Source organism: Peromyscus eremicus, chromosome 3, assembly GCF_949786415.1.
Source record: "Peromyscus eremicus chromosome 3, PerEre_H2_v1, whole genome shotgun sequence".
NCBI classification, from domain to species: Eukaryota; Metazoa; Chordata; class Mammalia; order Rodentia; family Cricetidae; genus Peromyscus; species Peromyscus eremicus.
In genome coordinates this window covers 2,568,716-2,595,970 of record NC_081418.1, presented here as the reverse complement: position 1 = coordinate 2,595,970, position 27,255 = coordinate 2,568,716, and the positions used below count along the sequence as shown (strand labels likewise).

General features: G+C 43.1%; 2 protein-coding genes across 7 annotated transcripts in view; one reads left to right on the top strand and one right to left on the bottom strand.

Moving 5' to 3' along the window:
- Window positions 1-27,255, bottom strand: part of Fbxl13 (F-box and leucine rich repeat protein 13) — a 207,044-nt gene that overhangs the window by 67,355 nt on the left and 112,434 nt on the right. For all 6 annotated transcript variants that reach the window (XM_059257223.1, XM_059257220.1, XM_059257217.1 and 3 more), the window contains 3 exons: window positions 19,041-19,093; window positions 13,323-13,423; window positions 4,289-4,418 (listed from right to left, as the gene is read on the bottom strand). In XM_059257223.1, the coding sequence (XP_059113206.1) occupies window positions 4,289-4,418; window positions 13,323-13,423; window positions 19,041-19,093 (284 nt within the window). The remainder of the gene's footprint in view (window positions 1-4,288; window positions 4,419-13,322; window positions 13,424-19,040; window positions 19,094-27,255) is intronic.
- Window positions 4,096-27,255, top strand: part of Lrrc17 (leucine rich repeat containing 17) — a 36,834-nt gene continuing 13,674 nt past the window's right edge. Inside the window, exons 1-2 of the mRNA XM_059257238.1 lie at window positions 4,096-4,348; window positions 23,073-23,986. Coding sequence (XP_059113221.1) covers window positions 23,203-23,986 — 784 coding nt within the window. The 5' untranslated portion in view covers window positions 4,096-4,348; window positions 23,073-23,202. The remainder of the gene's footprint in view (window positions 4,349-23,072; window positions 23,987-27,255) is intronic.

The following is a 27,255-nucleotide window of genomic DNA, read 5'->3' as shown; positions in this document are numbered from 1 at the left end:
CACAACACATACACACATAGAGTGGAATGTGTGTACCCACCCCCACATCTCACAACACACACACATGCACACACACACAGGCATTTGTGCACCCCCACATCTCACAACACACATACACACAGACACTGGCATGTGTGCACTCCCCCACATTTCACAACACACACACACACACACACACACAATTTTAACAATAATTAGAAGTCAAAAATTTTTATAACTTAGAAATGACAATTTAAATGACAAGGTAAGGCTAGAGATTTGCCCTAGTTTATAAAAAAGAGCAGAGGGCTTCCCCTGATTTGGTGCTGGCCATGAGGAGAGACTTTTAGAGAGGAAGCCCAGTTAAGGCAGAAGGCAGGTGCCATTAAAGAGCAGTTACGTCACCTCAGCACTTGGACTGCTTACCCAGTCACAGAGAATGAAGACTGTCCCTAAAACATATGGAACTGATTTCCATGCTGCACTACAGCTCTCCACTATGGATTTATTTTTTCTAACACACATGGCTAAAATTCCTTCATACCTTTTTTGGGGCAGTGGTGACCACATTTAAGCTTCATCCTCGGCATACTTACATCAATCCTAAGTTCCTGAAAGAAAAGGATGCTCTCTACCCTTCGCCATGCTTGCCATGCAGCAGACACTTGGCAACCACCAGAGAAAATCACTCAGTGTCTTTTTTGTCTTATTAGGATCTTTCCTCTTGGTATATGTTCACATATAACTTTTTAGGGCAAAATTCCAAACATAGGAAACATATTCTGGTTTCCAGAACTGTCCTGGTTGGTGTTTTTATTAACTTGGCACAAGCTAGAGTTATCTGAGAAAGGAGAACCACAGTTGAGAAAATGCCTCCCTAAGGCTGGGCTGTAGGGAGTCTGTGGGGTATTTTCTTCATTAGTAGTTGATGGGGGAGGGCTCAGCCCATTGTGGGTGGGGCCACCCCTGGGCTGGTCCTGGGTTCTCCAAGAAAGCAGCTGAGCAAGCCAATGGGGAGCAAGCCAGGAAGCAGCACCCCTCCATGGCCTCTGCATCAGCTCCTGCCTCCAGGTTCCTGCCCTGCTTCCCTCAGCGATGGGCTGTGCTGTGTGTCTGTAAGCTAAGGTAAACCCTTTCCTCCCCAACTTGTTTTTGGTCACAGTGTTTTATCACAGCACTAGAAACCCTAAGCCAGAGACAGAACCTCCTTCAATGGGGAAATTGTTAACATGGTGGGTGACCAGATTCCTTATTTGAATTCAGAGGAGGCAGACCTACCCCTGGGGTGGAAGCGGCTGCCCAGAAGCACAGATATGAAGCTTGCAGGGTTCTTTGCAAGGTTACACAGCGACTCCCTGAGACCTGCACCTAGTGAATCGCCCCTTTCTCACTCCCAGTGGTCTCAGATGCCTCTAGTGCTGACACCAAGAACTAAATCTCTTTTGGATTCTCAAAGAAATAGAAATGGAGAAAGGACAAAAAGAAGAGACAAACACTTGTGGTTTGAATTCACAAAATAACGAAAATTAGGAAGACAGTTTCAATCTCGTGTGTATGTGTATGAGATGAGTGTGTGCTTTGTGTTCGTGTGTGCATGCTTATGTGTGTTTGTGCATGTGCACATGTGTGTGCATGTGGAGGCAAGAGGTCAACCTTGAGAATCATTCTTCAGCAGCCATTTGTTTCTCCTCCTTTCTTTTCTTTTGGAGACTGACTGGCCTGGCGCTCACCTTGTAGTCGGTTAGGGTTACCTGGTGGCCAGGCTAGAAGGCAGGCTGCCCAGCAGGCCCTATGGGCTCCCTCTCCGGCCTCCCAGTAGGATGACAGGTAAAGCACACTAAGCTTCTGAAGAGGTGTGGTTCTGGGGAACGAACTCAGGTCAGCACACGTGCAAGGCCTTCTGCTGAGCTTTCTCCCCAGCCCGAGTTTTAGTCTTATGTGTCTAGACCAAATTTAAATAGCAGCTGGGGCCAACAGGCACTCAATTCCAGGAGTCACTGTGCATGCAAATGCACACACTCAGGGACTTAGCAACAGAGGACGAAAACCTGCCCCATCCCGAAGGGAGGAGGCTGACTCAGCTCCAGATTGCCGCTGCCATGCGGGGGTGCACCCCCACTTGGATAGCTCTAGCCTTTGATTGTGCATGCTTATTTTTTAATCCAGGTGATTATGTGTGTGAAAAACCCTACAATTTTAAACATTGGCTCCATTTTCAGTGACAGGCCAGGTATGTTCAGCGGTAGAACATAGATTTAAACTTACTCTGACTCTACTGTATCTGAAGATAACTGCCTTTGAGTGTGTGTGTGTGTGTGTGTGTGTGCATGAGTGTGTGCACAAGTGTGTGTGTATGAGTATGTGAGTGTGCATGACTGTGTATCATGAGTGTGTGTGCATGAGTGTGTGTACAACTGTGTGTGCAGGAGTGTGTGTGTGTGCAGGAGTGTGTGTGTGTGCAGGAGTGTGCATGAGTGTGTGAGTGTGCATGACTGTGTATCATGAGTATGTGTGCATGAGTGTGTGTACAACTGTGTGTGCAGGAGTGTGTGTGTGTGTGCAGGAGTGTGCATGAATGTGTGAGTGTGCATGACTGTGTATCCATGAGTGTGTGTGCACATAAGTATGTGCACAAGTGCGTGTGTACATGAGTGTGTGAGTGTACATGACTGTGTATCCATGATTGTGTGTGTGTGTGTGTGTGTGTGTGTGTGTGTTATTGTGTGTTGTGGCTACATGGAAACTACCAAGAACAAGGGGGTCAGGCCCACTGGCGGGGTTGAGACCCAGAATGAGTGGCTAGAAAAGGACTTTTACAATTAGGATTTACAATTAGGGAGTTTGGCCATGGAATTTGCCGAGCACATGAAGTTATCTCTGTATTTGGAAATACTTTTCTCTGTGATAGGAGTATCTGTGTTTCCTAATTGGCACTCATCTAAGCTAGGGTTCTACCTCCCTTGGAACCTGGGAGATGAGACACCATCTTCTTTAATGTGATTATGTCAAAGGGACAGCTCCCAGATCCTGGATGAAGACATTCCTAGGCTGTAAAACTATCACAAAGATTTTTTAAAAGCTTTTCTTCTCAAAGGAGGAAGAGAAAGAATGTACAATCCCTGCAGTTCCCTGTTTTCTGAATAAGTAAGTGCTCTAGAAAAAGAGACATCAGAGGGCCAGGGAAGAGAAGCCATCTGAGGTTTAGGCAAACTGAGGTAGATAAAGGTGCCTCCATCTTAGGGCCTTGTCAGGGGGGATGCACATCACAGGTCAGTTTCAAGAAGTATCCATTCTCCACATCTCCAACCTTAGCGAGTCCTTGTGCCTTCCTTCTCCCACCTAGAACACTCAGAAAGCACGTCAGGCAGCGTGTGTGTGCCTGTGTGAGAATTCTATGCATTTGCTGTCCCCACGGTCTCCACCTCCAGGGCTCACCACTTGACCTACACCATAGACTTCTATCATATGTGTGATACTGGCCAATTTATTCGACCACCTGGAACCTTGGTAAGTGAGCAAAAAAACCCACACAAGCAATCCACTGCATGAGGGCTAAGTCTGATCTAACACAAAGCAAGTCAATAAATGGTGTCTAGAGCTAGTTATGGTTAGACATGCATTTTAGCTAGTTCTCACCCATGTTGTATTATAAAGAACATAGTAGGGCATTAATATCTAAACATACGCAGAGACATGTTAGGAAATTAGTTATAAGAAGTACAGCTGGAATCTATGGAAACGATGGAGAGCAGAAGAAACTATGGATGAGGAGTAAATGCTTCTGCAGGCTATTTGCCCATTCCTCCACAGCTTTACCTGGCTTCCTGCCCAACTTTCCTAATCCCAGTTCCTTCATCTTAAAGCATTTTCCCATGCAGACCTTGAATCTTCATGGTATTTAGCACATGAGTGTAACACAGTTTTAAACATGTACAGTCCTGTCACAGGGTCCTGACTGACTCGTCAGGAGTCCTATGCTCCCACCCCATTTGTTTGTAACTTAGCAGCTCTACAAAGTTCTGGAGATTTGGACTCTGCCCTCTAACTATGCTCAGAAGTGGTCTGTTTCATCATCCAATGAGCTCTGCCTGTTTGTTGATGTGACGCGCCTGTGGACAGAAGCCAGGCGCCTATAGTAGCAATCCTGGAGAAAATTTAAGCAGCTGTGGCCATGTAATTTAAAACCTCAGCAGAGTGTGCTGTGCTCTATGCACAGGGTTAGTGCAACATGAGGGCTGGATGCAGCTGGCTCTCGGGAGGACGTCCTCGCCCGCTGCAAGACAGAGAAGACAGAGACTGAGAGGCAAACCTGGGTGCAGCCGGAAAGGTCCAGATAGATGAGCTTGTGGCATCCGTTCCCCAAGTTCAGGTACTGTAAGCCTTTGTCCGTGAACTTTCGGCAGTAAGCCAGACTGAGATTCTGTAGATTGTGGAAGTACCTGGAGCGATGGGGCAGAGAGGGAGAAGGAAAGCCAAACGCTTCAGCTTTTCTTATATCTTTCCCGAGCCACTGTGACAAAGAGAACTAAAGCCGTGCTCAGCCTGCCCTCTCCTCACAAACGGTCAGCTCTTTAACAGCTGCTGCCCCTCTTCCTGTTAAGTGAAGGAGATTTTAGTACTAGACCAGATAGTGCATGATTGCATTTCAAAGGAAAAGAAAGAATAGCTGGCTAGGTTTTAAGAAACTTGATGGGATAAGACTTTGTCTGGGGGTAGGAGGAGCCTTGCGTGCATATTATTTGGAAGTTAGTTTGTTGCTGAAACCCAAGTTAGAGTTTACTTTCTTGTTTTTAGCTCTTACTTTTGCCAAACTAATATTCGAAATATTGAGGAAAAAAACCTTTTATAGCATCTAATGGATATTAACTGTTCCATCATGGTGAAGATTTGGAACAGAGAGAAGACAAACCTAATGTGGCAGGCTCTTAAAATGGGTCTGATAAGAAAACGATTTAAAAACCAGAGTTTTCAACATGCACAATTTTGTGGGTAATGGTTTCCTTATGATAATTAAAAATAATTAAGAAAAGACTGATACACATTCAGGGCTTAAGCATGGGTTAAAAATAGTGAATAACTAAGTGGGCAACACTTGAGAAGAATGAAAATTACCCAGGAGCTGCCAATCTCACTGGAGTTGAAACAGAGGAAATATGCCATTGCCACAAGGACCAAAAGGAGAGCTTCCAGAAGAGTTAGGATGAGTCTGTTCTTCCATGGAAGGACCATCATTGTGAGGACCCTCTGTGGACAAGCCTCTAAGCCCTCCAAAGCATGGCATTCTTTAACAATGTGAGGACTCTTGTTGCCTGCTCTCAGTTTGGAATCTGCAACAGCTTAGCAGCAAATGAGGATGCTAGAAGAAGTGGGGAGAAAATGCCTCCCTGCCTCTTATAAAGCTTGCAAATCAAGTTTATTTTCACAAAATGGGAAGTAAAATATGCAAACATTGTCTATAAATTAGATTTAGCTCTAAACTTGAAACCCAAGTCTATATGGTTTAATGGTTCTGTTCCATGGTGAATTACTGATTGAGAACACACGTTCCCCCCTGGGAATGGCTGTGTGCATGGGATTCCACAGAAGAGCCAAGGAAGTCTTTGGACCACAGTGGCAGTGGGCTGGACCTGGAAAGAGAAAACTCTCTAACATCCAAAGACACTCCCCCTCGTCAGCCCCACAGTGGGTTGAGAAATGCTTTCTCCTTCTCTCCTTGAGCAGAGCTTGAGATTTCAGTGCTAACAGCTCTCTAGTGTGGAGACAGGAGCCATGAGATAGGCAGGACAACACCATGGAAAATAGACAAGAATTTGGACTCAGACCAAACTGAGTTAGAATTGTAGCCTTGATGCTTGCTACAGCTCCCTATTCTGTGGCAGACTGTTTTCCCAGCTGCTAAGTGAAGAGGATAGCGCCTTTTGTTTCAGAGTCCTCCTTTGGAGCCCCTCAGCAAACCACGGGGCTTACAGCTTTCCTGACCCTCAGGTTTCTACTCTGTCACGTGGATTTGATCCCATCTGCTCTTGCCTTTGAGAAGTATGAGAAAATTAAATGACTGTTCAGATCTAATAGTATTATCAGGAGGGTTATTTCTGATCATTGAAAACATCAGGAGCACGGTAGACTTTAAGAATTTATGCCTTGTTGTTATTGCTACTGCTATCTACAATACACTGCTCTTTTAGTTTACTGTATGTGTGTGTGTACTCAGGCATGTCTGTGTGTGTGTTTGTGTGTATGCATGCATGTCTGTGTGTGTCTGTTAGTGTTTGTGTACATGTGTGCCTGTGTGTGTATGTCAGTATTTGTGTGTGTGTGTGCATGAATGTCTATGTGTGTGTACTCACTTACACATGTGCCTGCACCACACGTACCAAAGGACAACCTCAACTGTTATTCCTAAGATGATGCCCACCTTGTGTTTTGAGACAGGGTCTCTTATTGCCAAGCATGCTAGCCAACTGGGCAGCATGCCGAGGGAAGAGGGAATCTCTCTCTCTCTCTCTCTCTCTCTCTCTCTCTCTCTCTCTCTCTCTCTCTCTGGGATTACACACTCAATGACCACACTGGCTTTTTTATTTGGTACACAGTTTCTAGTGGATCAAACTCAGGCTCAGGCTTGCAAAGCAAGCAGTTTATCAACCAAGCTAGGACCCTAGGCCAACATCTTCATGTTTCTATGATATGTACCATCTTCTTTCATTGAATGGAGTGGATTCTCTGTAGTGAATCTTTCTCTGTCCCACCAACCAGCTCCCAAATCATAACATGGAGACTTATTATTAATTATGAAAGTTTGGCCAGTAACTCAGGCTTGTTTTTAGTAGCTCTTTTTATTTAACCAATCCAAGTGACACATTTTCACAGTGTACAAAAAGATTAACCACAACATTGCTCGTCTGACAAGAGTGTGGAGGATGTTACATGAGGTCTATATCTCACCTGAACCTATTACTCCAGCTCCTTAAATCCATATGATCAGTCAGTAAATATCAAAAATGACAATTAAGTAAGGAACTTACTTGACTATTTTTATAATACAGATAGTTTCGGTGATCTATAAGATCTATAGATCCTTCCAGCATTAAAAAATTTTTACTCTGTGTGTGTGTGTGTGTGTGTGTGTGCGCACACACGTGCGTGTGCACATGTGGGTTTCTCAGCACCCAAGTGTAGGTCAGAAGACAGCCTTTGGAAGCTGGTTCTTTCTTTCTACCATGTTGATCCCAGGGATTGACCTCAGGTGGCTTGGAGGGCAGTGTCTTTACTCACTGAGCCAGCTCTTTCGTTCCCCTGTCTTTCAGTGAAAGCAGAGAGAATTTTCACACTGTCAAAACCCACAAACAGGCTGCAGAGATGGTTCAGTGGTTAAGAACACTCACTGCTCTTCCAGAGGACTGGAGATCAGTTCTCAGCACCCATGTCAGGTGACTCACAAGCACCTGTAACTCCAGCTCCAGGAGATCAGACACTCTAGCCTTTGAGGGCACCTGCATTCACATGCTTATACTCATATGCACGCACACACTACACACACACACACACACACACACACACACACACACACACACACACACAAACCTCATAGGTATCTGAATTCTTTCCCTTAGGGAGCAGGGGCCACTGGATGAAAGTTAAGAGCCTCTGCTGTGGACAAGGACTAAATGGCTCCATGGCTCCCAGGCTGAAGATCTCTAGCCAGCTTCCCTTTGAAGTGAGAACTCAGGGGACTCATCCTGAGTACAAAAGGAAGGCATGGGAATCTTAACAGCCCCATGCACTTTCTAGGGATTCTCAGTGCTGCAGACAGAAAACGGCTAGAGTGTGGAAATGTGCTGGGTACAGTGAGACAGTATGGCAGACTTGGGTGTCACTGATACTTAGTTTAGAGCTGGGCAAAGAAACGTTTCTCCTTTCGAGCAAGACCAGGTTCACCACCTTCCCAGCACAGGGAACTGATAATTCCATTTCTGCTTTGAGAAAGACTATTTATGGTGTGTTTTATCTTTCCCTAATTATTTGGTAACTTTTTATTGAGGGTATGAGTTTGCTTTTTATTTTTCTGCTACTAGTGTAATCTTTAGGAAAACACAGAAATTGTTTTTTGTTCTTTCTTTTGACTTTGTTTCCACTGAAGAACTGATGTATTTTATGTTCCATCTTCAATACCAGAGGGAGTCTACTAGAAAGAGTTAAATACCATGTATTCAAATGGAAATTTCTTTCAAAACCACCAAGACAAGGCCTAGTATAGGAAGAGGAGAATTTGTAGGTAGATTCTGTAAGTTTGGGACTCTTTGACTTCAAAAAGCAGAATTCTTTAGAACTGGAAGACGTGGCCTCATAATGAGAGTGAACTTGAAGTTGTCCAGTGAGCATGCCAGCCGACCACGGCTGCTCCTCTTTGATGGACGTTGGTGAGACTCCATAACAGATAACCCTGGTATATAAGAAAATCAAAAGCCAAAAGGGGGCAATTAATCTATATAAAAATGAATACACACCATTCACTATAGCATGTAAGGATCCATTAGGAACAAGGTTCAAGCCACACAGTGATGTGGCCCTGGAGTGCCGGCTATTTGGGAGGCTGAGGCAGAAGAATCAATTGAGCTCCAAAGTTCAAGATCAGCCTGAGTAATCATAGCAAGACACACAGGCCTTCTAAACAATCACAGTAGTCTGTTCCTGACTGTGTGCCCAGCAGGCTTTGTGCATTATCAAATACCTGTTATCACCACAGGGTAAATAAGTGAGTGCCTCTGCTGGGATGCAGGAAAAAGGAGAACTCACTGGTCTTCTGGAATGCCATGGCTTAAAGAGGCTGAGAATAAGGCAGGAAAGGAAAGGCTTCCCCACTGCAAGGAAGACAAGCACGGAGAAAGAGATAGGCAGAGCTCAGGGCAACCCACACAGTATGTTCAACTAGATAATGTCAGGGACAGCAGGGAGGAGTAAGACAAGACATGAGTGCTCCAGGATGACTCCTCCTGTGCCATGGGTCAGAGCAGACTGGAGGAAGGGAGACCAGAGGCAGAACGGGCAGGATGCTGTGCAAAGAAGAACTGGAGAGTACTGCCAAGGCTATGGTAACAGAAATGACTAGAAAGGATTAAATTCAGAAATGGTAGGAGGCCAACATGTTCCTGGAATAAAGGCTGGGTCTGTGAGATCGCTCAGCAGGTAAAGGTGTTTTCTATCAGCAAAGTCTGATGACCCGAGTTCTAGCCTGACAAGTCACTGGTGGAAACGGAGTCGCTCAAGTGGCCCTAACCTCCACAGGCACATGTGGTACAACCCCCAACACCACCAAAAAAACCCCACAAATGAATAACGAGAAAGAGCTGTGGGCAGCCCTCATTTTTAACTCTAGAAAACTAAGTCTCCAAAGAAGTAGGGGAAAACATTCAAATAAAATGTCAAACCAATGCTGCCATTAACGGCGACCATCATTTTGTTTTTCTTTCTGGCAAGTGATTTCTTTGGAAAGAAGCACTAGAGGCAGTGAAGGGGCGGGACAAGCAGCAACAGCTGGCACTCCCTGGCTATTTACAGTCGAAAGAATTCTGCATACCCGAGCATGTTTGAAACAATGGGAAACACAGCAAAAATAGACAATCACTGTGAAGTGCATTTTTATTGTGGATCATTTACTGCATGTCTTTTTCATACGACAAAAGGCAGCAGCATCAAGAAACTTCATTCTGAATGTTGACTGAATGGAAAGAAGTAGAAATTAAAACCAAAACAAAATTCTTATTTGGAACTCAACTTTTCTATCTTTCCCACTAAATTATATATTTGTTTGTAAAATAAATATCCCCCAAACAGCATTCGACTCATAGCGAAACTAATATACTAAGTCACCTAATGGGGAAGGAGCAGCTTAACATATTGCTAGCAAGAATGTTTTAAGTTTAAAAAGTGGAAGAGGGAGCCAGCTATGGCGGCTCACATTTGGAATTCCTGTACATGGAAGGTTGAGACAGGAAGATGACCACAGGTTCAAGCCAGTCTAAGCTACATAGTGAGTTCCAAGTCACCCTAGGCTATACAGTAAGACCTAGCTAAAAAAAAAAAAAAAAAAGAAGAAGAAAGAAGAAAATAAAACAATTTGTAAAGTGATATAAACTACTTTCAAATTATCTACTTTGTAAATTCAGATTTTAACATATAAATTTTGTATTTTATAATCTTTAAAAAATAAATATTAATCTTTTGAACTTCCCTCTTCAACAGACACAAAGGATAAGCATATCTAAAAATAGAAGCTAGTGGCCAGATAGAGGTGCACACCTTTAATCCCAGCACTAGGGAGGCAGATGCAGGTGGATCTGAGTTCAAGGCTAGCCTGGACTATGGTACGGTAGGATAGCCAGGGCTACAAAGAGAAACCCTGTCTCAAAAAACCAAAAATACAGTGGAAGCCAGCTACATGCTACACATAAAACACAACTAAAATCCAATGACACAAAGGCTTAAGAGACAGGGACTCAGAGCTATTCTACAAAAAGCATGAACAGTGGAAGCAAAGGTGGGGGTGTTAGCAGCAGAGTTTTAAAGAGTCAGCTCGGTATGGTAGTGTGTGCCTATAATCACAACACTCAGGAGACTGAGGCAGGAGGATTGCAAGTTTGATAGCAGCCTGGGCCAATCAGTGAGATCCTGTCTCAAAAAACAATACAAATCACAAAGAAACACTAACCAGGAAAAAGATACCATTTTATGTGGGGAGAATGCTGTAGTCTATGATAAAGCATGATACTTTATCTTCATATATAAAATAAAAATAAACTATAAGCTTGGCTATAGTCAGTGACTAACACATCACTATTATATTATGACATGTCAAGAAGATCTATGTATAAACATACATTTACACATGGAAGTTTGTTCTCTTAAACAAATTCTCTTCGCTTTAAACATTCTTGGGTATGCTGAAACTAATTACAAACTAGTCCTTGAAGAAATCTGAATTCCAAAAAGCAGAAATAATTCAGTCCATGTTTCTTCTACAATTAAAGACAGAAGTTTAAACATCGAAGCACCAACCACTTTAAACAAAGAATTCTTCTCCAAGTATTGAGTCAAAAAGGAAATAAAATATAGACTACTTGTTTGAGAAGTGGAAATAATATGTAACAAGTCTGATACACTTTTCCCAAATTCTTATTCAGAAATAATTACCTAGCTCTGTTTGTGTCATTTTTAAAGAAACGTTTAAAAAGACACTTGCATCTCACATTCCAACCCAAAAAGGACCATTTGGCAAATAAAGTTAGAAAATACAGTCAGAAAGTCTTCCACTAATGATGACAACTGAAAAGACATCTATAAATAACTTAAAACATTTTTCTGACCAAAAGAAAATTCTATTAAGAGATTTATGAACTTTGAAAAATGTAAAAATACTCTGTTCCTAAGAGGATAATTACATATAAATCACTATTTTATCTTTAATTATTAATATAGTGATAAATGTTTAACTGCTTCTCCTTTACTGTGTGTAAATATGTTTACTGTAAATTTTTTTAATCTTACTACTTCATAGATACAAAAGTTAGGTATCATATGATTTAACGATAATAAACTATACAATATTAATTATAGTCAATTCCATGTAGTCAATTGGTTCTTACACAATACTTTCATTGACTTTTGCCAAATTCTTACAGAGGTAGCCATCCCAACTGATCACTGCCATTGAGGCACGAGCAGAGTTCCATGAGTTATGTTACACTTATTTTTCTCGAACATTACATCCATTTATGTAATAGAATGAGTTAGGCAAACTGAGACATGTGACCAGAATGCATACACCTGTCAATAGCATGAGGCTTTTGCTGCTGAATCAGATCATTTTAAAGGACTGAAAGAAAAAAGATATTGCCTCAAATTTTGTGCTATTTACAATGTGCTGGCTGCAGGCAAGACAAACATTTGAACTTAATCTGCTTTATAAATTGCCTTTTGCATCCATTTAATTCTAAACAATTGTCAAAACAATAATTTAAGTCTTGTTTTGTCATTTTCCATGGTGTGAAAGACCCCCATCAGCCCCTTCTAAGCCACTAGGAATGGAAGTGTTTTAAGTACTTATTGCCTTTCTAAAATTTTTAAATATATGAGAAAGAACCACACAGAACTATGGTCAATAGATAATGTTGGACGGAGAATGTAAAATTGGCTGATGGGCCACACAGAAACAAGCTTTGGACCGCACGGGTCAGAGTTTGTTGACCTCCAGTCTGGCTCATTGCTTCTTTTATCACCAAAGGAAATTCTACATGGATTATCTGCCTGAGTTTAAAAAAGATACAGTAATAAAAAGCAAATGATTGCTAAGTGCCTGGCTGGGTGAAGATTCCGTGTGTTTTAAAGGATCTGAAGGACTTCTAAACGGAAGGATTTGCAGAAGTGACTAAAGCTGGAAGGTCTGTGCCACTTTCTGAGGTTTGCCCACCTGTGGAAGACTGTTAGAGTTAGAACGTAAAGAAGATTGTCACCTAGAATTGTTTCTGTTTAAGTTTTCCCAAATGTCTTATTGTTAATTTTTAAAGGCTCTCAAAAAGTTATAGTATCAAAAAAGTTTCAGTCTTTCACAATGGTTTGAGGAATGCTTTACCAAAGTCACATTTGAACAGCTCCCTAGGACCAGATACACTACCTGGTTAGTTTTTCCACAGTACACAGAGTAACTGAATAAGAAAAGCTTGTGTAAAGCTGAAGATCATGCTGTGCTTTCCAAATGCTGTGCTTTCCTGTGCCTTCGCCAGAGCTGTGCTGGCTAAGGAACAGCAGCTGCCGCACACCAGGACATTAAAGTCGACAGACATCAACCTCAGCAGTGTACGCTCCTGGAAGCGGTGGCCTCTCAGTGGGACACAGGGTACCTGGACCTGGACAACAGTCTAGGGAGGAGGCATGTTGGAGTTCTCTTAGAGAAAGGTCTCAGACACTAGAAAGGAAGTTGGGGGGCAGACTCCACTGCCCAGGAAGGTCTCTCTCAAGCTACTGGGTACACTGTTACAGGAGTGACAGAAACACTGGCCGAGACAGAAGTCCAGTGATCAGCTGCTCTTGCCAAGCAAGGAGATACAGACACCAGCTCAGGGTCGGAAAACAGTTGTCCCATTATCGTGCTGTCGTGGTTGGGTGCTAATGTTGGCGGATCATCTTTGAGGACAACTACAACAAGCCAAAGCTTAGGAGAATACAATATTCTCAATGTGATACAAATAATACAAGCAGTGTCAGGCAGAGGACAGAGGAGCATGAGTTCAAGGCCAGCCTGGAGTACATAAGAGACCCTATTTCAATCTCACACACAGCCACAGCATTACCTGGGCAGGAGTCGCATAGTCCTATTGGTGATAGTTGTATTGGACAGATTGAGATACAGGACCCCAGGACATCCCTCGGAAATGTGTCTCATTGATTCATCCTGCATAACAAAAGAAAAACAAAAATTGTATCAAACCCTCACAGGCCTCTCAAGTGATCCATTATCTCTCATTTCTCTTCCTGTCCCAGAAAAACATGCACATAATAACATGCACATACAACTTGTTCCTTCATGTCTTTGATTAAAAAGTAGAAACCAGTCATTTTATATGGAGCTTCAGTGCTCCCTCCTTTCATTACATCACAATGGCATTTCATTAAAAAGTGAACCCTTGCAAGTTCTAGTATGTGTCACAAATATCACAGTATGACTTTTGATGTCCAGATACAGAAATGTGGTCACAAACTGGCCTGTTCTAAAGTTATTCTGAAAGACTGGAATAGTGAACTTTCTTAACAATTGGACTTCATTAAAAGCAAGGCCGTGTTTAGCCCAGGCATGTCATCTGTCTCTGTGACTGAATTTCTGTGGTTCTGATAATGATACATTTAAAAAGCTAAACAAATTTTCACCAACTTTATGATAACTCTTAGAGGGTCTCAATATCTATATTTGAAAAGTAAAATGTGGTGGTTTGAAAGAAAATGGACCCCACAGGGAGTCCATTAGGACTCTATTAGGAGGTATAGCCTTGTTGAAGGAAGTTTGTCACTGTGGGGGTGGGCTTTGAAGTCTCCTATGCTTAAGCTACACCCAGTGACACAGTTCCCTTCCTGCTGCCTGAGGATCAAGATGTAGAACTCTCAGCTCCCTCTCCAGCACCATTCTGCCTGCATGCCACTATGCCCCGCCATGATGATTATGGACTGAACCTGACACCGTAAGCCATTCCATTAAATGTTTTCCTTTACAAGAGCTGCTGTGGTCATGGTGTCTCTTCACAGCAACAGATACCTTAGCTAAGACATAAAATACAGACAATACACAAGATGCATTGAAGGCACGAGCTCCAGTTGGGATTAGGGTTGGAGAGAGAGGGACTAAAGTCGAAGTGAATGAAGGCTGTGGCTGATGTTAACTGAGAGGCAGTGGGGTCAAGTGATGGTCTTGAACTGAAGGTGAAAAAGACCAGATGAGTGTCACGCTTTGACTGCAATGACTACTTTGCATATAAAAAATACAGAAAATACAGTAACTGTCAGGCGTAATGGTGCATGCTTATAATCTCAGCACTGGGAAGACTGAGGCAGGAGGATCACCTCAAGTTAAATGACAACCTGGGCTACATAATGAGTTTCAGTCCAGCTTGGGCTTACAGAGTGAGAACCTGTTAAAACAAAAGGAAAGAGAGAAAAGGGGAAGAGAAATAGAGTTAACAATAGGTTTTTATTTATTCAGTGATGGTTGCTGAATTTCCCTGAGATACCACCAGGTATCAGCTAGTTTTAAATAACTTTGCTTCGAGCACATTTCAGGACACTGTCTCCAGAGGAGGATAGCCCACTGCTGGTGTCTGTCTGGAGGAGGTGGATTTTCACTAGCTCTGAGAAGTGATTTGGAGAATTCAGATGGGCAGGACAGCTGAGACACCACTAGGGACAGCAAGAGTTGATTTTCAGTGGCATTAGGGTCAGTCCGACATTCCACTCTTCATGGTTTCCAGGATGCATGCATATTTACCACACCAAAACCCCGGGGCACAGTGGCTGGTGGTTGGTCATCCAATGAAGGATTTCCTGGGAATCAAATCCTGTCTTAAACAAGACCCAGGGGCTCTGCACAGGGAAGCTTCTTCCAGCCGGTGCTTCATGTGGACGAGTGGGGCCTTTGAAAGCACTGTGCTCTTAGCACCGCACTCAAGCTGTTAGTATTTTTTCTAGTCATTCGATCACCAAGTGTAGAATTCAGATATGTGTAGAGAAATACAGTAAATATAGTACACGTTTCCCTCAAAATTCAAAGACAGCCGTCATCACATGTGGCACCATACTTTAACAGGTTCGAAACTAGTCTCTGAAAATACAGTGCCAATTGCTCACAGAGACTGTGCACTTGTTAAAACACGTAGGTGAGGATGTGAGTGAGGTGGGACAGGACCGTGAGAGAGCTGGCTTACCCATCTTTAGAGAGGCCTCGGAAGAAATGGGGCCAAGAAGAGGATAGTGTGTGCTTTGTGTACAGTGGAAGAAGGTGACTCCCCTGAGCTCAGTCAGCAACCCCTTCTCTACCTTCACCTTTCTCGAGGTGCTTGGCAACCCAAACAAGTTCAGACCACTCCCATTCTCATTAAAGACAATGCAAGACTCAATATTGAAATGTTTGAACATAAAATGCAAAGCCATTTGAGTATGAACACTACAGAGTGGCTAAAGAATTGTCTACAACACATGGGACTCAAATTCTTCAGTGTGATATATTTTGCAAGACAAAATTAGATATAGCCAAGCTCTTTGAATAAATGTTACCCACATCTTTAAATGTAATCCTGTCTTCCAGCCTCTGTCTTGAAGGGTAAAACAGCAGTAAAATGGAGCTGGATAAAATTACTAGCCCTTTATAGATCCCAAACTTGGACAAGACTTTGATGTTCACAAACTCGATGCAGATGCTTTGTGTTGGCTTTCCTGTTTAGAAGGCCAAATTCAAAGAATGAAATTTTGTATTCATACACAGAACTAATGCTCCGGAGGCAAGAACTGAGAATTAACTCACATTAAAATTCCTTCTAACACCTAATGGGATAGTTTTAACATAGCAGATGCTAAAAGTATTTATAGAAAGAATGAATCCACTTCACAACAACCCCATTTTAATCGTCATCAGAGATCTGAAGAATATGCTAGCAAAGATCACCATTTCTCTTGACGAAGGAGCCTTTATGCTCTTTGCTGGTACAGAAACAGTCCAACCAGACAGAAAGTAGAATTTTTTTCTCTTACGGGTTCTATGGCCTGCCTGTCTGCCCCTTGCTTTCTTGGGAACTCTGTTGAACGTAAAGTAGCAGCTTGTCATGCTGAGGCATGAGCCACCGAGAGCTGAGAGCAGTGGCCTGGTGGGTAGGAACCAGACAACTAATTGAAAGGCTTCAGTTTTGTAGTAGGAGGAAAGAGTTGAAGTGTTCTATGGGTCTTAGTACTTTCATGTTTATATTTTATTTACTCATAAAATGTCTTCCATCTTTGGGGAACATAAATGTTCTGCTCTGAAAATGAGAGGAAGACCTTCATGGAAAAAATATGAGAAGAGGATTTTCAAAGCAGTCCTTGTTCTAAAAAAGGAGCTACAATGTAATCATAAACATAAGGGCAGAAAGTATAAATGCTGAGGGACTAAGACCGCAGTGCCAACTTGGAAGAGAAGTAAATTCATCCTCTCAGAAGAAAGAGGAGTTGCAAGGTGCTAAGGAGTTGGGATAAAACGTAAGGCAATTTAATGGATGTGATTTCTCTTAAGGATGAAGAAAATGTTCTAAAATTACTGGGGCTATGATTCCATAATTTTATGCATATACCACAAATTATTAAAGTGTTCATTTTGAGTAAGTGGTAACATCAATTTGTTTTTATTTCTACAATGCTATTTTTAAAGAGTTACGTTTTCTAAAGTGTATGGAAAACCCCAGTGGAGATAAAAGTGTTTCAAAGGAGGAACAAATGTAGCCAGGGTGTGGTTGTGGGAATGGAGGGAAAGCATCATCCAGGCAGACAGAAAAACGCATTCAAGGACAGATGAAATGGCATTGTGGACTTCAAGTGACTTGATGTTAAAACAGGGCGTCTGGGAAGGAACAACTGTGACCACAAGGCACACTGCTGTGCACAATGCTGGGTCAACACTGAGGAGCCAGTGTAAGATGTCTTGCCAGCTGTGCCAGGGCCTTGGCCTCTGCCTGGTGGTGATGCGTGCTGAGGCCATTACACCATCAGGCTTTCCTTCTCTTCTCTGTTTCCACTGGCTTCTATACACCTATTTGCATTTTCCTGCCCCTGTTCCTCCTACCCGCTCAGCCATTTTTCTGGAAACAGTAGTTTTTAACTCATGTTTACTTTCTTGTATCTTGTCCATTTCGCAGCTCACTACAGTTATGCCTCTGCCCCAGTATCCCACTGGAACGGCTTCAGCAGACATTAGCAGCCCTAACTCTTGAGTCTGGGCTGCCATGTTCAGTGTATTTCTTACCTACCTATTTGGGCCACTTCTTCCTAAACGTCTTCCAGCCCACTTTCATTCACATTCAAACCTATTCCCTTCTCTTCCTTCGACATTCTTCAACCTGCTCCTTAGAGTCAGTGAGACACAACCCCATGTCTTCCTCTGTAGATTAACTTCCTTCACTCTTACAGTGTTAAGTACGGCGCCTACACATAGCAACACAGACAGGCTTTCAAGTTCTACCTTCGTTGCCCACTATGCATTACCACAAAGTGGCATTAGATATTAAATGTTGTTGAAACCTTATGTTTTTTTTTAAGCTAAGGCTTGCATCCAGGTCTTCTCCGCCACTGACGGACATCAGCAGCCTTTATCCCCAGACCGCTTTTGATTTGAAAACAAGCTCTCAATAAGTTACTCAGACTTACCTTAAAGTACTCATAGCTCAGCAGTCTTTGAACCTGCAAACTTCCTGTCTCAGCCTCCTGAGTAGTCAAGATTACACACTTGTATCATTGGCCACTAGGCCCATTAAAGGCTTACTGTGTGTCAGTGTCTGACTGTCACACAAATAAGACACAACCGTGCCCTTATTATCTCGTTTGTGGAGGAGGCAGAACACTACAGTTAGTAGCTCCTTCTGCTGATAGGAATATAGAGGAGCAGCTGTGAAGACTGTCTTGAGAGATGACGGCTTAGAGGAAGTGGTATAGACGCTAAGCCATACCAAACCACAAACCCTGCTTGAGGGCAAGGTAAGAGCCGAAGCCAGGTGTGGCGGTGCACACCTTTAACTCCAGCACCTAAGAGGCAAAGGCTGGTGGACCTCTCTGAGCTGGAGGCCAGCCTGGTCTACATAGTGAGACCCTGTCTCAAAAAAGAAAAACGAGACAGTACTGCATGAGCAAACCCAAGAGGTTGCTCTGGGTAGCCTGGTACATGGTCACTAGAACTTGCTGTATGCACAAGAGTGGAACAAGATGAGACTGTGAAGGGAGGCAGAGGCTGCAGAGAGTCTCCAGGGTGCACTAATGCCAAGGTGGCTTGATTCTTTTCCAGTAGTATATGGATGATGGAAGATGGAGTGAGTTGGTCAGACCTGCCTGTAGAAAGGGTATTGTGTACTCATAGCATGAACGACAGATTTGGGGTAGAGAGAAAGACAAGGGGCCAGGGCCGGGAAGGAGGAACCTGGGGTTATGTGTTCATTTCCATCTTCTTTGGTATAGTTACTAATTGCCATGAAACCCACCAAAATAAGCCTATCAACCTTGCTGCGACCCAGTATTTCCTGTCTCATAAACACATGAAACATAAACACAGTTCATTTTTATGTAACCATTAAAGAGTTTCCATTTGCCAGAGGCTCCAACACTGAGCACATATCCACAAGATTAATGATAGCATTGTGCAGAGGGTAAATGTTTTTTGCCAATGTTTAGTATAGTTTGCTTTTTCCATATTCAACCCCAAATGCACACAAAGTATGTGCTCTGCCCACTGGCTCTCCAATGTGAGAAGTTTGGACCTACATAAACAACAGTAGAAAATCTGTCTTACTCACTGTGAGAGACTGGCAGTCTGAGACGTTCAACTCTTGCAGGTTTTTACAGTGGCCTAAATCAAACAAGCAGACATCACTAAACAACACACTGCAAACACTTCGTTTTTTTCATCCTACATTTAATGCAACATTTTCACTAGAAAGTAGATAGAAACCTTGGCAAGAAATATGTTCTAAGTATGTGGGTTTCTCTGCTTGGGCAAATGCTTTCTTTAAAATCTGATATATATGTGTGCTTTTTAATTGTTTGCAGGGTATAGGAAGAAGGTGGAAAGGAAAAAAATCACTATTTTGTTTTTAAAAAATACTGTATCCTTGGGGCTTTTAGCTTGAAAGTACTCAAGGAAAATAAATTTGATCGTTTTGTTAGTTTTTGTTTTGATTTTTTGACCTTTTTTGGTACATAGTTTTTAATTCTTGTGAATGTGTGCTTATGTGTGGTATACAGACGTATGTACACATGCATGTGAATGACAGAGTTGACACCCAGTGTTTCCTCATGTTATTGTTTGGGTCTCTGGGTAAACTTGGAGAGCCCGGGAAGACTTGATGTCCAGGGAGCCCTAGGGAGCCTCCTGCCTCTGCCTCCCCAGGACTGGAATTACAGACACACTACTACATTCAGCTTTTATGGGGGTGTTGGGAAGTAGACTCAAGTCCTTATGTTTGTGTGGTCAGTACCCTACTGACATACTGACGAAGCCATCTCTGCAGACCCATCTTTTAGTGTTAAAATATTTTATTACATCTATTTTTTGCACATATACAAAAATTGAGAGGACTACACCATGAGCACCTATATCTCTGCCACCTGGATTTTATACTGGTTTTATTACATGCCCATTCACCCATCTCTCTCAATTGGTCCTACATTCTGCATTTTTGATGCATTTCAAAACATGTTGCAGATACCAGCACACTTCCTCCCCAATAGTTAACATGCATAATAATTGAAATAAACTATTTGTTGTGACTTTTTAAGTTATATTTACATAGAAATCACAATAAATTACAGAAAGTGAAGGTTGAGAAAAGCGATGTGTCTTAATAGCTCTTGCAGTACAGACGTTGCATGGCTCAGGGAAGACGAAGCAGATACAGACAGCTGAACAACACAGTAAGCAGCGAGAGAGACACTGGGTGGGGGACACTCAAGTGGGGAGTGTGAGGACTGCTTGACCCAAAGCAGTGCGGAGGCCTTCTAGGTGGGCAGGAAAGGATGAAGGCATGGAATAGGTAAGGATGCAGGTAAGGATGGCCCTGGCACTCAAACTAGGATGAACCACATCTAGATGAAGCACAGTCAACACTCATAACCATACAGCCCAACACTAATAAGAAACACATTACTCGTTATAAATCTACTTTGGATATTTCTTCCCTTGCTAAGAGTGGACTCTGTCCTAAGTGATAGATATGAACAAGAAATATTTCCAGAATATTTTTACAAAAGGCAAAAAAGTTCTTGAAACATGCAGATCTTGGCTAGGGTGTCGCTCCACTGGGAAAGTGCTTGCCCAGCACATTCAGTGTATCACGTTAAGTAAGCAGGGTGGCACATGCCTGCAGCCCTAGCATTCTGGAGGGAGAGGAGCAGCAAAAGTTCAGGGTCATCCTTGGCTACTTAGTGACCCTGTCTCAAAAGAAAAAAAATGCAGATCTTAGGCATCCCCAGCAGAGTCCCAAATAACATTAGTTTGTGTGTGGTAAATCTTTAGGATAGAATGGCTACAGATATTTAGAAAAAAATATTTGTCATGGAAACATAGTAGCAATAAAATGGACAAAAGTCATTGCCCTTGGGGAAATTGATTTCTAGTTAAGGAAACTGGACAGAACAGTACACAAAGAAGTAAAATGTTTGCTTAGACAGAGGCTGATGAACACTGTGGAGAAAATGAAATAGCAAGGGCAGATGAGGGTAACAGAGAAGGCTTCATGTCACCTTCTCAAATAGTGACACTTGAGACCAGACCTATATGGGACTGGGACAGTGCCATTTACTCTGAACATTTCTGGGTCCAAATTCAACCCGAGTGGTTGAATGAAAATGAAGACCTAATGCTCCTAAGTATAGTAGAGGAGAAGAGTTTTATTATGTACATGAGAGTGCAACCAGAGGAGCCTGGAAGGGTCCAGACTGAACATGACCTGCAGAGCAGACCTAGCTATGAGAGGATGGGGCTAGGGAGGGAGGGAGGGAGAGAAGGGCGAGAGAGGGGACCAGGAACCAAGAGGACAAAGAGCACCAAGGGAGCGCACGGCCTAAATAGCTGAGGTTATGTACAAAAGAGAAGCTGGAGGAAAAGAAGTGATGTGCAGGGGCCGGAGCCAGGGGTGAGCAGTGCGGAGAGGAGCAGGACTCTGGAGCAGGTACCTGCGATACAGAGACAGCCTGGCAGCCAGGGGCCAGCATCCACTTTGATACATTCACAGGCACCTCAGCCATTTGTCCAGGGTTCCTTTGGGACCTGACAGTGGTGACAGGAGAGAGTAAAAGAAAAGGAAGGTCACACCTACATGGCTGTGTGTCTCAGGGCCACAAGACAACTCCTTTAATTTCTGAAATCCACACAATGAGGAACATAGGTCTGAGTGTTTGCCAGGCTGAGTCCGAACAGTTGAGAGCTTCCCACTGGCCAGGCACTCAGCCCCTATCATCTGCCCAGGGACCAGGAAATATCATAAGCCCCATTTTACAGACAATGAAGATGAGGTTGTGACATATTACAGCAGATGGCAACTAATAATTCAGATGTCATCCCACCAGATGAATAATTCTCTGATGGAGGAAACCCGTTTCAAGCAAGGCTTGCAGGGCCACAGACTCTGAAAGCTGGTTGCTTTTTTGTTATTTCACATGTGCAAAAACATCTGTGGAATCTCCCCATTACTCTATTTTCATGTAATGTGTACATGTAATCTCATGATTACATCTCAATCTTATGGGCATTTATTCTGTGGACTGTCTAAAAATGATTTCTTCTTAAGCTGTATAATTTTGATGAATAGAAATAATACTAGGATATTTTTCATAGCTCAGGCTGACATAGGAAAATAACAGTATTCTCAGCTACAAAGAGCTTTTCACACATTTATCTGACTTAAGACCTCAGAGCAAATTCAAAGTAGACTAGTCGCCCCTGAAATGACTTGCACAAGGACAGATTCCCAGGTATCTGGTTGTTAAATCAAGGTCAGGCAAGAGGCAATTTTAGTGCCAGTTCTTCCCTTGCAAAATTCTGGCTGATCACATTAAAGACATTACCCCCTGCACAGATTCTCTCAGCAAGTCTTAGTTTTACGATACAAGACTCAAGGTTCAGCCAACTAACTATTTATGTTTAGGTCCTGGGACGCTATTAAGGTCACTGTTCCTTGAAAAGGTGTGGAGCACTCAGGCGTTACATGCCTCCCTTCTGCTTCCCAAGGAGCTTGGCTGACCACCACTCCTAGCCATGTCAGTTGCCCGGTCAGTGTAACATTCCAAGTCCAAGAGAAACCATGTGATTTCATGTGTGTTATCAGAATGGCTCTATTTCTTATTGTTTACTCAAGAAATGTAATGTGACCCTCAAAATATAACTCATATCGTCTAGCGCTTTCTGTTGGAAATATATAGATATATAACTATGTAAAGACAAATTTTTCAAGAAGAGAGATTTCAAAATGGAGTAATAAAGAAAGTTAGCATAGGAATGCATGTGTTCTTTCGCTACCCCTTAGTTTGGTTCTTGCTGACATCGTGGATTCTTTTTTTTTTTTTTTTTGCATATCCTGGGTGCAGTCTTGAGAAGGCTCTCTAGAGACCATAAATCTCACATAAGGAGAGCCTTGATTCAAACTTAGGGCCAAGCATATGTCTACTAACTAAACTAGGCAAGTAGAAGGGGAAAGAACCTTCTACAGCAGTTTTTACCCACTTAAACTAGGAGATTAGATCAAATGAAATAAATCTGCTGTTTCTGTTATACATTGCTCAAGATAGTACTTAGCTGTTTGTTTTTTCTTTCTTTCTTCTGTCCCACCTAGGAACTCTGAACCCCTCCACTGGGACTTACTCTCCCTGACCTGTGTTTGTTAAAGCTACCCAAACTTGGATTTCAAAGGAAGACTCTCCTGTTCCACCTGCCCTGGGGCCAGGGGCCAGCTGGACGTCAGAATGCGCATAGTGGCCATCTTGATTCTTCTCTGCTTTTGCAGAGCTGCTGAGCTTCGCAAGGCCAGTCCTGGTGCTTTGAGAAGCCAGGCCAACCCCAGCCGCAGCAGCCGCAGCCAGGCAGGTGGTGGCAGGAGAGGCAGCCCTATCAAACGCTACGCACCAGGCCTCCCCTGTGATGTATACACTTACCTCCATGAGAAATACCTAGACTGCCAAGAAAGAAAATTAGTTTACGTGTTACCTGACTGGCCTCAAGACTTGCTGCACATGCTGTTAGCGAGAAACAAAATCCGTGTGTTGAAGAACAACATGTTTTCTAAGTTTAAAAGGCTGAAGAGCCTGGACTTGCAACAGAATGAGATCTCCAAAATTGAGAATGATGCCTTCTTTGGTTTAAATAAGCTTACTACCCTCCTGCTGCAGCACAACCAGATCAAGGTGCTGACGGAGGAGGTGTTCATTTACACCCCCGTCTTGAGCTACCTGCGCCTTTATGACAACCCCTGGCACTGTACCTGTGAGTTAGAAACACTTGTTTCAATGCTGCAGATTCCACGGAACCGGAATTTGGGGAACTATGCCAAGTGCGAAAGCCCAGTAGCACTGAGAAATAAAAAACTGCTGCAGCTAAAGACTGATGAGTTATGTGATGAAGAGGAAAGAGAGCAACTGGACCCCAAACCCCAAGTATCAGGGAGACCCCCAGTCATCAGGCCTGAAGCAGACTCCACTCTGTGCCACAATTACGTGTTTCCCATCCAAACACTGGACTGCAAGAGGAAAGGTGTGTGCGTGTCTCCCTTCTTTGTTTCTGCAGGCTGTTAGGAAGGTATCTAGTCTTAGTCCCCTTCCTATATCTCAGGTGCCTGGAGCTATCAGGTAGCATTCTCCAACAACAATGGAATCTATGGAGTCTGATTCAAGGCAGCTGGTAAGTAGGGAACAGGAGAAGAGGACATATGTAGCCAAGTTGGTAAGGCACCTGGCTAGCATGTGCCAAACCCTGGGTTCAATCCCCAGACCCACATATACTGGGCAGAGGGGCACACACCTGTAATCCCAGCACTTGAGAAGTAAAGATAAGAAGATCCTAAGTTCAAAATCATCCTTGACTACATGATGAGTTTAAGAATAGCCTGGGTTACATGAGACATTGCCTCAAAACACATACTCTTAAAAAATTCACACCCCAAACAAAACAAAGCATAAGCAAATGAAAACAAGTTCAAGGTCATCCTCAGTTACCTGGGAAGCTGGAGGCCAGCCTGGGCTTCGTGAGCCCCTGTCTCACAATCAGGGGTCTGTGCTGGACAGATGGGTTAAGAGCATGTATTGCTTTTCAGAAGACCCAAATTTAATTCCCAGCACCTGTATCAGGTAGCTCACAACAACCCATAACTCTGACTCCAGGGTAATCCAGTGCCTCTGGCCTCCATGGGTACCTACCCACATGTGCTGTCCACACACATGGTAAAACATACCATAAATATTTACATAAAAAGAAAACAGCAGGGCTAGCCACGAGAGCGGGTTCTTTTGTTCAGGGAAGCTACGGCAGTCAGGAACTCCTTCCATCGTGAATCTAATATATCTTGGCTACAAGTGCAGATGTCCTCTATACAATCTGACCTATACCAAACAAGTACAATCCATGCATCTGTGGGGAGACAACGTCCAGGGAAGAACACTCACAGCACAGGCCAGCAGGGAGCACTGAGATGGAGGCCAGCAGAGTGTGATGACGCTTCTGTACTCCAGCCCCTTAGTCCCAAGGTTCTCATGAATGCTGATAGAACCAGACATCTTAATTCTTCTCAAGTTATCCAGAGTGAACAAAATTAAATCATTTCCAAGTACTTAGTCTAGGATTTATGAGACTGGGGAACTTTCTAGACTATTACCTACTGTCTGTAAATCGATGGTAGGCTTTACATCCTACACAATCTTGTGCAGTGCTGTGCGGGGTCTCCACATATAAAGTCATGAACTAAGAAAACAGATAGGAGATTTCAGAAATGCTTATGATGTGACAGCAAAGACTGGCACTGTCACAGAGTCATCTAAGAACTGCTAATCTCTTTATGATAACAGGCCATATGACAATGTGGATGTGCTTTGCTTTCGGCATGCTTTAATCGTTTATCTGTAGTATTAAGTTACAGCCAGATGTCTTTGGATTAGAGTCAGTTTGAGCATACTAAAATTATTTTCTGTCCATCTTAGGAGGTTTTGTTTCAGGGAGAAAGATCAGGACAGTTGAAGGGAATCCTAGCAGATCCTCTCAAGAAGGCTAAAAGCAGGAATTCATTAGTGTTCGAGATCAGACAGCTGTATCCAAGAATAAATTTGTTCACGTTTGGCAAAGCTGTGGTCGGAGCTTGGCACGTTCTTCTTGACTCTGAAGTGGCGTCTGGTCAAATCAGCCTGACCCAGGTAGCACGGAGAGGTGCACTCGCAGGAGTCATGGCGGAGTCGTGATAGTAACTGGGGCTGGCCAGGCTGGCCTCCTCTGGTTTGGGAGAAAGTGCTCACTGATTGAAAACCTACCAACTACCAGGTGCCCTCCCCTGCACCCCTGCTGTCAGTTTTCAGGCAGTGGTATCCCCATTTAAGAGATGAGGGAAATGAAGCTCAGGAGGTCCCATCCATCGGCCAGGGTCTCACAGTTAAAGAAAAGAGCAAAGAACCTTGGTCTCCCCAGCCAGTGCTTGCAGTCTTGCAGAATTCATCTGACCACATGCAAACAAGCCACCACCACCACCACAAGAATGCACTAGAGAACTCTCCATCACTCGGTGGGCGCAGTCTTGCTGTACCAGGTTGGGTGGACTGTCTTTGGTGTCTTTACAATGAGTGCTTGGGTTTGCGCCTTCTTTTGCACTGCTTAGATTACAGGGCTGGAGTACCTGGTATTACTGAGGTTCTGCCCTCAGGTTTAGTTGAATCTGCTCTTGCTACACTGGGTGTCAAAGAGTAAGTAGGATCGAGCCCACCAGTTATCTGAGAAAAATACCACCCACATAAAAGACACATGAGACTTCTACAGCAAGACTACACCATGGTCTAAGAGGGAAGAGTTAAGCTGGGTGGAGGCAGGTGGATCTCTATGAGTTTGAGGCCAGCCTGGTCTCCAGGGCTATGTAGAGAGACCCTGTCTCTTTTTCTTTTCTTTCCTTTCTTTTTTTTTTTTTTTTTGGTTTTTCGAGACAGGGTTTCTCTGTGTAGTTTTGGGTGCCTGTCCTGGATCTTGCTCTGTAGACCAGGCTAGCCTCAAACTCGCAGAGATCCTCCTGGCTCTGCCTCTTGAGTACTGGGATTAAAGGCCTGTACCACTACTGCCTGAGAGACCCTGTCTCAAAAAAAAAAAAAAAAAAAGAGGTGAGAGATAAAGATGCCATGCTCCCTTTTTACTTTACTTGCTTCTGACTCTTGGGCTGCCACCTCTACCAACCCCACCAATGAGCAAGGTTCTTATTTTGTCTTTTTTCCCATAAAACATTTCTCTTTTTCTCTTGGTAAATATCAGCTATAAAACATATTTTATTGCTTTCCTTTTGTAACTTATTGTTGCCTAAATATAATCTTCCAAAAATACCCCACAAATTAATCCTCTTTGCTACAAAACTGCAGGGAACCAATATGAACAAAGTTTCATTGCACATAAATTTAGCACCTAGAACACTGAGTCATACATTAGAGGACAACCCAAGTCCCTCTACTTGCTAGTGACTATGTAAAATTCAGGGCCCATGTTTTCATTTTTTAAATGTTTAAATGCCATGCAGTAGTAATTCTATGTGTTTGTGAGATACAACACAATATTTTAATTCAAGACTATGATGTTTGGTGATCTGTTCAGAGTAACTGATTTATCCATCACCTTCGACATGTATCATTTGTGCTGGAAACATTCAATATTCTCTCTGCTAGCTTCTTGAAATGTACAATGTCAATCTTGCTTATGCTACAATCTAGCACATCAGAGCAATTCCTGCCATTCATCTTTACCCTTGTATCTGTTGACTACCTTCTCTCCATCCCCAACACCAGGCA